The sequence below is a fragment of the Equus asinus genome, chromosome 24 (genome assembly GCF_041296235.1).
Source record: "Equus asinus isolate D_3611 breed Donkey chromosome 24, EquAss-T2T_v2, whole genome shotgun sequence".
Taxonomy (NCBI): Eukaryota; Metazoa; Chordata; class Mammalia; order Perissodactyla; family Equidae; genus Equus; species Equus asinus.
In genome coordinates, this window is record NC_091813.1 from 16,474,938 (window position 1) to 16,488,200 (window position 13,263).

Genomic DNA, 13,263 nt, shown 5'->3' on the forward strand with positions numbered 1-13,263 from the left:
TTGGTTATAATATTAACTAAAACATATTCTTTTCACAGCATTGATGGAAGAAGACCCAAAATGACACCGTATGTTATTTCCCATTTTAAAACTTGATTTATTTATATAACCTTTTTAAAAATAGGTTGTGGATTCTTTTTTTAGGAGAAATGGTTTCCTCATTGAAGCAAACTTTACATTATTTCATTGTATTAGGAAGAATGAGATAACTCATTCTTTTCCCGTTCTTTTTTTTGCCTGGGGAAATGTCGAGTGCTTCTCTGCGGTGCTCCGTCACAGGTGTTTGATTTGGTTCCCTTCGTGTTTTCTAACTTTGTTTAAACTTTAACACCCATTTTGTATTACGTGTTTTTGATTATCTCTTACTTGTGTCTTTATAGAAGCAGATGTATAAATAAGATATTTAAAGTATTTGAGTTATAGCAGATAGCTTAGTTTTCAGTATATATGATAGTTCATTCTACTAAAGATAAAACAGCTCATAATCTGAAGTTATAGATGTAATCTAATTTTGGTGCTAGTGTATCTTTTTATTATGAAAATCTCTCCACAGGGAGAGAATCTTAAGTAACATTTGGATATACATATAAAATGTATTTTACATTTGTAAATACAATTTAAAATGTAAATACATTTTATATGTATACTATATATATAAAATCTGAATTTTAGCAGGTTTTAAGACCCCAACTATAACCTTTATAGTGATGGCTCTCAACTCTGTCAGACACCAGTACCAATAACAAATGTTTTATAACGGATGCAACCTACATAAATAATTCTCTCCAAACAGTACGTGTAAAAGAGAAGTAAAAGGACAGTAGCTTATAATAAAACAATGTTTATTTTAATATGAAAGTGCTTGCTCACAAATCAGGTACTCGGATGTTTTTCTTATACATAGAATCACCACTGAATGCGACAGGTACAAATGTAAATTCATAGAAGAATGTTCTATCAGTCAATTAACTGCCATGAAATTGTGAATAATATTTCGTAAAGTTCTGAACAGAGCTAAGTACAGTCTCCTCTCAAATATATAATAGTTGCTCTTCTTAGAAAAATCCTGTCAGCATTGAAACTATGCATTAAAAAAGCTGGCTTTTTTACATGTTACAGGTAAATTCGTTTATATGTAAAACATATGTATATGCTCTTTTCACCTCTGTGCGTCTGGTGGACATGTTAAAGTCACGTGGGGCATATGGCAGCTCTTCCTCGTGCAGGATATTTGGCACCCCTGACCCCTCATCTCATCAGATGCCAGCAGCACACTCTCACATCAGTGTTACCACAGTGCACCAAAAAATTTGAAAATGTCTCTGACCAGGTGCTCTTGCCCTCCATTAGAACAGCTGTTTTATGGTTACCATTTGAGCTTGAATTTAAATAAGCCCTTCCACCTATATCTAAGGTGAAATTATGAGAATTTGCATATAGTTTGGGAAAATTAGAGGGAAAAAAGTAGCTGGATGCAGGAACCATTTCTATTCAGGTTTGGTGTTGGTCCTAGAGCAATTACGTAGGGTTGGGTGGGATATCGAATCAGTAGAGAGTGACATCCAGTATAGTGTTGGGGCACACAGAGAAGTCTCTGTGTGATCAACAGACCAAGTAGCAAAGAGCTTTGAAAGGCCATGAATTCCCTTGAAACCTGCTGTGGGAAAAGAAATGGAGGAAACTTTAGGAGAAAGAGATGATAAACAGAGAGACGCTCTTGGATACTAAGGTGGGAACCTTGAGGTAGGGTGATAATACAATTAAAAATATTTATCAAAATCATGCTGAGTTTGAAAGTTAGAAAATTCTGACTAGCCTAGAGAGAGAGTGATAAATGTATTGCTCAAAAGATAATTTTTATTAGATTATATTTGTGGTTTTTACTTTGTGCTTATTGTCCTCGATCATCAGTTTTGAAGGCTTACTTCCTCTCTGACTGTGCTTGCTTGGCGAGGCTTCTGTAAGGACCTAACCATAGCCAGTGTTCACTACAGGAGCCTCCGCTCCGTTACCATCAGTCCCGGCTCTGGGCAAGCATCCAGCGAGCTGTGCTCTGAAGCGAACATATCATCTTCTTTGCTTAGGATTTTTACTGATTTTAAGATTTTGAGTTTACCAGAGTCTGATGAATAGAATGAGTGAGAAAATGATTAATTATAAAGGAAGAAAGCAAAAGACAGGAAAATAAATAAAGAAGTTAATGAAGTGTTGATAAACACATGAAACATCCATCCCATTTCACAGGATTAAACAAACATTGAGAGTGGTTACACTCTCCTGGGGAATAAAAGAAGTCAAAGTTTTTGCCTTTGGGAGATGTTTACCCTTGGAAGGTCAGGACACTTCTGATCTTTAATTTAACGAGTACTTGATGTATTTGAATTCTTTTTTTTAAAGAATGCTTTGAGTTAGAATTTTAGAGCTTTGAATATATCAGACTCTTAACTTAAACTCTGACGCTGTAAAATAGATGAGCTTGGTTTATCCCTATTATGCCTTATCTAATTAATATTTACCAAGCAACCCCAGTGCAAAAATCTTTGCGTAGATCTCTATCCTGCTGAGTTTCCTGGACGTATTTAGAACATGCTGTTTATAGTCTATACATAAACAATACCACAGAAGCATGGCTCTCTTGAGATTTCATCTGAATTTTCTACTACAAAAATGGAAGTGTGTTCAAATAACTTTAACTGGATTTAAACAAAAATTTTGCTGTATTTTATGGCTATATATGTTGAAAAGTATATCATAGACTTTTATAAAGTAAAATAATAGTGAATGACTAATAAATCAATAATCTTATTGAAAATATAAACTTTTAATTATACTATCAGATCTTAATTTTAAGTAATTTATATAGTTGTCTTTTATATAACTATGTTGTGCTATCATTTTTCTTGTAGGGAACAAATGGCGAAAGAAATTTCAGAATTTTTGAGTAGGTTAGTGCAGTGTAATTTCGGGTAATGTGTCACCTCAAAATCATATTTTTAAATTGCTTTTCATTATTTGGATCAGAACCTGTTATGTGAACAGCCTGCTCTTTCTATGTAAATTTTCTGTATAAGAAATGTTACTTCGGGGCCGGCCCTGTGGCCCAGTGGTTAAGTTTGTGTGCTCTGCTTCGGTGGCCCAGAGTTTCACCAGTTCAAATCCTGGGCGTGGACATGGCACCACTTATTAGGCCATGTTGAGGCAGCATCCCACATACCACAACTAGAAGGACCCACAACTAAAAAAATACAACTATGTACTAGGGGGATTTGGGGAGAAAAAGCAAAAAAAAAAGAGATTGGCAAGTTGTTAGCTCAGGTGCCAAGCTTTAAAAAAAAAAAAAAAAAGAAATGTCACTTAGCCCTCCTGCCACTCTAACATAGAAAAAGATAAAAAACAGTGTTCCTCTAAATTGATGTTCTCAGTGAGGATACCGCTGGCGTTTTGGATGGGACTTTCCCTTGTGGGTAGCACTGTCCTCATCACTGGCCCCACCGACTCAGTCTCAGTAGGGGAACTCTTGCGCTCATTGTGACAAAATGAATATGTGGAAACTCACCTTGGGGGTGGTGCTGCCTCCTGGTTGGGAGCCACTGGGTCTGAGTGAAGGGTAAGGAGAGGAAGCGTGTGGCTCCGGGGCCTCTCTCTGTAGCACATGGTCTAAACCTCTGGTGCAGACACTGAGCCACCAAAGAGGGTAACTTTCAGCAGGATCTGGTCCGCTGCCTTCATAAGTGAGTATGAATCAGTAGTATTTTAACTGTCTATTTTGAAGTTACAGAGTTAATTGAAAGTGTTAAAATTAATTTATTTTTTAAAATAAAAAGTTAAATTTACTACTGCCTTACTGTATTGTTTACATGATTGTCTTTATAACAAGTCTAAATAATCAGTAAGTTACACTTTATTTTACTATTTTAATAATTCCAGAGATGGAAGGAAAAAACATTTAAATGCATTTCCTTTGTGTACTACTTAGCATGCTGAATGTATTTTTTAGCAGGTGTATTTTTGTTTGAGGTAGTATGAATGAAAAGTTAGTGATATTAAAACAGCATTTTAAGCAATAATAATTTGAATTCAGTGTTTTTATTTTTTAAAAGTATCAAAACATACCTTATTTATGTTGACGCTTCATGTATATTCTGACAATCTGTGAAACTTATATTATGTAAATTCACTTTCTCTTTCAAAAAGAATAGAAAACCCATAATAATTTTCAGCTGCTCTCCTAGAAAGACTCTTAGAAGAGCTAGGAAAAAAAGAGAACTTTTTTTCTTTAGTTTGCTGAATGGTAGTTGAGGGATGTAGAAAAGAATATTTGAATAAATGCTAAGGCATAATTTATCGTTAAGGGTAATAGAGAGACCTTGCTGACACACAGCTGGCCCTTTCTGAGCAATGCAGTTTAAAAGAAAAAGCCACGTGGAAAATTGCCAGTCACACAAGCCTCCGAAAAGTATAGATTCTGCAATAACCGTATCAAAGATTTTAGCCACAAAAATGCAGGAAGGACTAAATGGCCACACGTGATTCTTTAGCCAGGCTTATTTGTGATTGACAGTCATCCTGTCTAACAGTTTTTAAGTGCATAGGGTGAGTATTTTTATTCTCTTAAATGAAAGCATAAATAAGCCTTTTAAAGAGGCAGAGGTACCTTTTTTCTTTCATCGTTACCCTTCACATTGAAGGAATAGTTTCTCTTCTTTCGGGAAGAAGGGTACGTAGTTTCAGACATCGTTGTTGAGTGATGTCAATCGTATTCTGTGTTTGTGGCCTGTTTGCTAAGATTGCTGTTCTCCTTCAGAATGTAAGATGATGAGAAAAACATGAGCCCATTTTCAGATGTTATACTTGATCGTCCCTCTTTAATAGGAAATATTTGCCAAGTAGTAGATGATAGGCAAAATTCCTTGTATGATACTTGAAAAGGAATATTTTAGTTTTGTGTTTACTTCTAATATTTGTACCATCTTCTTTTCATGTCTTGAAATGTGATGTGTTTAAGTTCTTCTTTTGTTACATTGAGCTTAAAAGTCCATTTGCAGCTTATTGTGGATGCCTGCTATGTGGCAAGTGTAATCTTTCACTGAAAAATAATGTTCATCATTACAGAAAAGGCATTTTTGCCATATTTGCTGAATAATTATTTTAAATTATGTGTGTAGAAACAGGTCTTGAGCCTGGAGTAGCACTGCTATGAAGAAGTTGAATTTATCCTATTTTATTTTTTAATTATTATATTTTATGTGTATATATTTTTAAATTTTTGTTTCCTCTTTCCCACTCAGATATTCCTACTACAGTGGGCCAAATACAACATTGTTCCCTTTGAAATCTCTGTTATCTGCCTCATGACCTAAAACCTCTTCCTTTAATTTACTAGTTGTCATATTATTACTCACTAAATATGAAGGCGTGATTTTATCTGCTTATAGAACTTTTCTAGGTGTTTGTTAACAGTGAGCTAAAACGTCACAGGAGTTTCCAGGTGCCAGCAGCTCTTTCAGCCTGTCCCTAACATCTAATGCAGTGGCTGCATTTTGGCCGTTCACATATGGCCCCTGTGAATATCCAGATGCCCAGGGAGATTCTGAGCCAGTAGGTATGGCTGGGGCTTGGCCATCTGTAGCTTCCAATAGTCTGCAGGTGATTGTATTGTGCAGCTAATGGCTCATAAACAAACCCTTAGTGTGCTTCTGATGATCTTTCAACTATGCTGAAGATTTATTTTTGATTTTGAGGAATACATATAAATGAATTTTCTTTTTTGATGAAGATTGTCCCTGAGCTAGCGTCTGTGCCAATCTTCCTCTACTTTGTATGTGGGACGCTGCCACAGCACGGCTTGATGAGCAGTGTGTAGGTCTATACCCAGGATCCAGACCCATGGACCCTGGGCTGCTGAAGCGTAGCATACAAACTTAACCACTACATTACTGGGCTGGCCCCATAAATGAATTTTTTTAACTTTAGTTGTTCATTTATCCATGAGTTAGAGCGTTTAAACTGAAGTCTGGGAAAAGTCTGTGGTATCAGAATATTGGAATCAGAAGTTATGCTTGAAAACCTAATATGGCTATCAAATGGCACACTAGAAAATTTTGATTTACCTGGGCATGCTGCAGTACACCATTCTTAATCTCATCTGTCAAAGATAGAAAAATTATTATGGATGTTTTTCTAGTCATTATTTCCAGTTCTCAAGCTTATGCTCACCTTCTGGCCTGTTTAGTCAACATTTCATTCATGTTTCTAGTTTAAATGTGCAAAAATATATAATAATTACAGAAGTCCTGCTGTACAAGCCACCAAGGCAGCTGCTGGTACCAAGAAACATGATCTTAGTAAATGGAAGTACGCAGAGCTCCGCGACACCATCAACACTTCTTGTGGTGAGTGTGCGGAGAGGCTCGGCAGCGTCTGGGGCCAGTGCCTGGGTGGGGGCGGAGTTCGTTCTTTTGCATATAAATTAATTTAAGCTATTCTCTTTGTTACTCTCACCTTAAAATGAAGACCTAGTTTACTCACGAAGGTAAAAGAAAAACACACTTATTAAATTCATTTTGCGTATCTCTTGTCTAGGTCAGAGAGGAGCAGCATAGAGAAATTATGGTTGGACTGTATTAATGACTGACCCTCTAATGTTGCATAATAGTTACGTAACCTCTAGATCAGAATCTTTTGGTCCGTGAACACAAAGGGAAAAATGGCAATGCTGTCCTTCCTTTTTAAAGCTGTCTTTCTGCTAACAGAACAGAGGAAAATTCTCTACCCAGAGGCTCCATAGTTGTGTTTTTGTTTAAATCATAGAGTTTGAACTCAGGACACTATGACCAGGAACTAAATTGTCATAATTGTAAAAAACTCCTATGTTCTTTCCCTCCTCACTGAGTTTATCTCCATAGTTATAAACATAAAAAATGTCTTGCATGTAAATTTACCTTGCATTTGAGCACAGTGACTTTTTATTCTATTGCTGTGGCCTGTGACCTTGGACAAGTGACTTAACCTCTCTGATTCAAGTTCTTAATATCTAAGAATCTGTTTAGTCCAGCGGTCTTGTGTGGAGAAAACGATATAAAATAGTAATAATGCATAAGAAAATGCTCTGTGGGTATAAAAGGTAATATTACCATAAAATGCTCATCTTTTAATAATTAGCTTACTTTTGGTTTTGCACTATTAATTTAAAAATGAAAACTTTATATATATAAATATATGTTTATGCCATAGAATTATTGTTAGATAATAAATTAAAGATGTTAATTTTTTTTTTTCTTTTTTGGTTCTTTCTATGTAATTGATAGATATTGAGCTCCTGGCAGCTTGCAGAGAAGAATTTCATAGACGACTAAAAGTGTATCATGCTTGGAAATCCAAGAACAAGAAGAGAAATACTGAAACAGAGCAACGTGCTCCAAAGTCTGTTACTGATTATGGTAAAAACCAGTCTGTACTTTTGAATGTTCCGAAGTATATGTGTTTAAATACATGTAGATATACATAAGACATTTGGGTAAAATGTCCAATATAAATTTTACTGTGAAACTGTGATCCACTGAACCTAACACAACCATGATAGCTTGTGTTTCATAGCATTATTTCTATTAAATATGTCTTTGAAGTCATATTTGTTAACATGTATTGAATTTACTTGTCAAGAAATTCTAGAGGTAAGAATATTATTGTCTATACTGAAGAGGTTTGGAATAATGTTACAAATGCATGTTTGTTCCACATATAGTCATCCATTGTTTAATGATGGGGATACATCCTGGGAAATGCATCATTAGGTGATTTCATTATGCGCACATCAGAGTCTACTCATACAAACCTGGATGGAGAGCCTACTGCACACCTAGGCTATGTGGTACTGATCTTGTGGGCCCACCGTCGTTGACCTAAACGTCCTCATGCAGCACATGACTGTACACATATATACACATACATAAAGATTACGTGTGGAAATGTAAAGATTGCTATGAAAAAAAGAATGTTTACTGCAAACATTATTTTCCAATACTGTGAAAATAGAAGAGCGAGAAATAGTACTTTGGTTTTGACCAGAGTTTTGCCTAGACCAGGATTTGATTTTTTTTGACTGAGACCCTAAAAATGAATTTTGTTATGCAGAAGGCAAAGTTGTGCACTTGAAATTGGAAAAATAGAGGAGGATAGACATAACCTAGTAAAAGCATGTCCCAGCTTTAACATTAATTGAGAGTACCTGTGATCTAGGAGTTGTAATTTCAGTCTTAAAAGCAATAATTAGAATTTCATTTGTTCAACTTGTTACTTTTAAACTGGCACAATTTATTAGCTTATTTCTGGTTAAAGTCAAGGTGTCAGCATATTTAATGTCTTTTTTTTAAAGGGATATATTTCCAACACTTGATATTATAGTTTAGCGATACATGACCCAAGTTGAGTTAGAAAATTTTTGAGCTCTTGGTTACATTTTGCCTCCCTTACCACCTTCCTGGCAAATAAAAGTAGTATTTGATTAAAGTCAATTAAATGGTGGAATTTTAGTGTTTCTAAGTCGTTGCAAAGAATAGAGTGAGTGAGGGAAATATTATTAATGAGAGAGATGTTGGTGCTGGTGATTGTTCAGGGCCGTCATCAGTTACCTCTGGGAGGGCAGGCACAGATCGCCTGGAACCACGAAGTGGCTCTTGGAAGGCCCTCTATCATTCTTCCTGCAGCCACCACTGCCTTCTCTAGTTTAAAAATTTGTCTCTGGCAGTTGAAGATGACGGGATGCTTCCATTCCCTGTTTACTTTCTGTACCAAGTTTCTAACCATAGTTACCTTTGTTTTGTAAAAATGGCAATAGTCTATTCTTTTTAGCTGTAATGTTCTAATCATGACCTTTAGCTGATAGGTTTTCATTATGTTTTATTTCAAAATTTATATGTCTGAATGATTGCACTTCTTAAAACAAGAAGAAATTAATGTTGTAATATTTGGCACACACATTTTTAATGAATATACAAATATTTCTTGTATTTTTAAACCAAACTTTGATACCTTACTCATCCATCTTTGCCCCAGAAGGAGCAAATAATATATAGCTTACCTTGCTGGTTCTCATACTGTTTCCGTTCATAATATACTATTTGGAAGAACAAAAGTGTAGGTTAAGAAAATTTCCCAAGTCCCATCCAGATATATGAACAAATTTAGGAATTCTATGTGAACACACTCCACATATACGTGGACTTCAAAGAATTTGATTATGGACCATTTTAGGGATAAAATGTAACTTCTGCTTTGAAAAATTCTTTCTTATTTTTCTCTTTATTTTTTCCGCACATAAAATTCATTCTGACCCAGGAATACAGTTAAAAGGAAAGGTGAAGGGCACTAAGATGCTTAACAACTCAATTGAGAAAATTCTGTACTTAGATGGTTTCCTAATGGGGCTGCTAATCAACCTTTAAAAGGAGCTGCTCTGTAGTTTAATATTTAGAAGGATTAGAATTCGTTAATTTGAGAAAATAAAATTATGACAACTTCCATGGTTGACAAAAATATAACTCGATATTATTGCCTCTAAGACTAATATATTGACAATTGGTGATGAATTCTTATAATTAGGAGTGGGGAGCCTCAGGCCCTCTAACTATGTGCAGTGCTGGGTGACCACACTCTCATCACATTTACTACAGAAAGAGGTTTTCAGAAATAATTTCTGGGGCTGCAGTAAATTATCCAGTAAAGATTTACAATATGTAGTTGCTTAAAACAGTGACTTTCGAGAGTAGTTTTATTTTATAGTTCCTGAAATAAAAATGACACGAATTTAAGACTTAGACAATTTGAGGAATTTAAAACATACTGAATATATATAAATGTGGCAATGCTTTTTCTCTAATGCATATAATTTTTTGATGAATTTAGAAGTTATTCTCTTTTTTATACAAAAAATCCTAATAATGCTTTAAGGCTCGATAATGTTTATTATTAAGTCATTGTTTTGGATTTTTGTTTGGATATTACTGTGTCTCAAAATTACAAATGAAATACAATTTTTGTAATTTTGGTCCTCTTTATATGTCCATTAAGCAGAATTTTCTAAAACATAATCAAAACAGCTTTTTTCTTTTTTTTTAAAATCAGAAAGCAGCATCTACTTGTAGGTAGTTCTAAGAGTGTTTGGCTACGGATAGGCTATTTACTTGTTAGTCACCGCCTCAATTGATGGGAAGCCGTTATAAATTAGAAGAATGCTCATTTAACAGTTTTGGCATTTTTATCTTTTCTTCAACATAAAATATTTGTTCACAGATTTTGCACCATTTTTGAACAATTCACGTAAGTCAATGGGTGGTAACTCATGAGCTAACTGGAAGATGGGTTAAAAATACTTTATTAAATACTAACTTCTATTAAAGATTGTTTTGCTACAATTTTAAGTGGAATTGTAGTACATTAATGTTGGTTTATCTGTATTAAGAGATTTAATTTGAGATGATGCTTTCATTTGGATCACTCCAAAGTATACTTGCAGAACAAAATTTATTTGTTTTATCAAATTAACTCCTTTTAAAAAAACTAGCATTTTAAACTGTGAGTATACACAATTCTTATTGTAGCAAAACTCTATCTTAATAAGCAGCTGATCTTTTAGAATAAAGACTAACTTTAGGTGCTGGTTTCAAACACTGTGATGGTATAAGCCTTTCTCCAAAAGATTTGAGTTCTGTATGCTAATGTACACAGGTTTAATAGGATAACCCCTAACAGGAAGAGGAGATTATTGTTACCTTTATAGCTTCCTATGATGCACCTTTTTTAGTAATTTAGAAGCTTTGAGTCATCTTAGTTTACAGTAAATTTCTTATAGAATTCCTTGAACAATAATGATTTGGATATAATGCCATATTTATTTGCCAACTGGTTGGACCTGATTTCTTTTTAAGTGCCTCTAGTAATTCATAGGGTTACATTTGAAACTTATTTCACACTTTTGAAGATGATGCAATTGGATGTGAAACAAAGTTGTTTAGATTAGTCTCAAGCTTTCAACATCCGTATCTTTGTATTTTTCCAGATGGATATTCGTTTCCAGGCTTCCCTAATACAATTTCAGTTCTCACATTAGAAAAAGCCATCAAAAACTTTCCATTGGGTTTCTCAGTTTTACCCAATATATTAAGTTACAGGAGATGTTATTTTAAAAGAAGAAAGTAGGTGAATTTAATGGGTAGCCATCACTATCGTCATGAGCTTCCTGTCAAGTGGTCATCGAATGCTAATTCACTGCTTAGGATGGAGGGGAGGGGTTTTTTTAATCCTTTTAAAATGTCTTAGTTTTGAGTTAGTGTATTTTCTGCAGCGTAGGTAATTTTAAACTTAAAATGGAAACACTGAACTGTGAGTAGTTTTGGGGGAACAAGAACAAAAGAATAAAGCAGCTCATCTCTGCTGACGTGCTAAATGAGGTGCGGCTTTCTGCAATCACTAACAGCGCCCCTTTCACGGGCATGTGTCGCTTCGCTCCCTGCTCTTTGCTGTCTCTGGTTTGCACAGAAAGAAATCCAGCTGCCATAAAGCTTTTGCTATTAGTGTAAAAAGTAGAGTAAGAGTATTTTCACCCTTTCAGTATTTGCAAATTCTTACAAAAGCTGCCTGACTGTTCTTCACCTATACATATTATATAATTTTTCTGTGACGTACTTAGCTTTTCAGTGAGATTCTTAATTGAGCTGCAGTAAATGGTTGATCTACTTTTAAAGTTATGAGTATAAAGCATATTAAACAGACTTGCCAAATTAGGCTGCTGAAGATGTCAGGTCATTGCCCCAGAGAAAGATGTATACGTTGCAGATAAAATAAAAACCTGTTTAGTAATGAAAATTGAGCAAGGGAAAGAAGATTGATAGGAGTGCAATGCCCAGTATTAGCAGAAAAGCAAGGATTTTTTTCTGTTGGTGAAGAGAACCAAACATTATACACTTTGCACTTATTTCAGTGGATTTTTTTCCAAGAGAAATCTGATTTCAGAGTCAGTCAGTTTCTCTGAGGGAAAGTTCCTGCTTACCGTTACAGTTTTGTTGTTGTTGTCATGAAGTTGTCTCAATATTATTAGTAAAAGGTCTGTGCTGTCTTGGCTGTTTTAAATCCCAGAGTCAGTTGGCAAAGAGAAAACTCATATGTTGTCCACTTTTTTGAGGAAATTGTGATTAAGTTGAGAAATGTCTGTAATCCTTCACACTTGTGAAATTATCATTTGCTTGTTTTATCATAAATAGTCCCGTTAAAGTTATGCTGAACTCTTTGGAGGAAAAATATAATCCAGTCAGTAATACCAGCTGGCTCTCCTGCCGTGTGGTTTTATTCTAGGTTCCTGATGTGGTCACTTGTGGGAGTCTGCTAGGGCTTGGCCATTGGTGGTGGTGGTTTGTATGTGTGTGAATGTGTGTGTGTTTGCAATGCCAAGGAACATCTTCAGGGAGAGAAAATTCTAAGTCACACTCTGTATTCATTTGTAGGCAATTAGTATTTACATTTATTATTAGGAACCTCTCTTCTTCTTCTTCTCCGTTTTTTTAAAAAAAGAAACTTGTGATGCATTTTAGGATTAAAGGCTGTTTCCGTTACCCCCTGGGCAGCTGGTGTGACTCTCCCTGTTCTCTAACAGCTCAGCAGAACCCAGCGGTCCAGCTTCCTGCGCGGCAGCAGGAGCCGGAGCGGCACCGGCAGCAGCGCTTCTTCCGCATTCCGTTCATCCGCCCTGCCGACCAGTACAAAGACCCCCAGAACAAGAAGAAAGGCTGGTGGTACGCCCACTTCGATGGACCGTGGATTGCCCGGCAAATGGAACTCCATCCTGACAAGCCACCCATCCTTCTTGTGGCTGGTGTGTATGATTACATGAAAAAATTTATAGAGCAAAAAAAGGATTATAAACCCTCCGAATGAAACAATTTAATATATAATATAATTCATTAAATTTCAGGGTTGAGGGATGGAGTTTCGTGGTTAAGTCACATTTCCAATGAATTGAGTTTTAACTTATTTATAATGTGAAATCACCTGGATTAATTATGTCCTTGTAGACGGCAAAGTTGTCTGTGTCCTGAGACCTTTTCATTGGTGTTTAATTCTATCAGTTGATTTGCAGTGGTTTAAGGAAACGTAGCATTTTTACTAACCGTGGTGACTTCTTTGATCAACTGCAGCGTTAATACATTTTGAAAGGGATCTTTGTGGAGGACAAATTTAAGTTGTTTCTGGTGAATTTATTAAGCAGATTTA

The 13,263-nt window shown here is 35.4% G+C and overlaps 1 protein-coding gene across 17 annotated transcripts in view; it reads left to right on the forward strand.

The window, feature by feature from the left end:
• MYO6 (myosin VI) overlaps positions 1-13,263 on the forward strand; it is a 153,448-nt gene that overhangs the window by 138,326 nt on the left and 1,859 nt on the right. For 6 of the 17 annotated variants that reach the window (XM_044757524.2, XM_044757522.2, XM_070496590.1 and 3 more), the window contains 6 exons: positions 39-68; positions 2,907-2,945; positions 6,289-6,392; positions 7,308-7,439; positions 10,291-10,317; positions 12,647-12,865. In XM_044757524.2, the coding sequence (XP_044613459.1) occupies positions 39-68; positions 2,907-2,945; positions 6,289-6,392; positions 7,308-7,439; positions 10,291-10,317; positions 12,647-12,865 (551 nt within the window). Of the gene's footprint in view, positions 1-38; positions 69-2,906; positions 2,946-6,256; positions 6,393-7,307; positions 7,440-10,290; positions 10,318-12,646; positions 12,866-13,263 lie in introns of all 17 variants that reach the window. The other 11 variants (XM_044757525.2, XM_070496594.1, XM_070496597.1 and 8 more) reach the window with 8 other exon arrangements.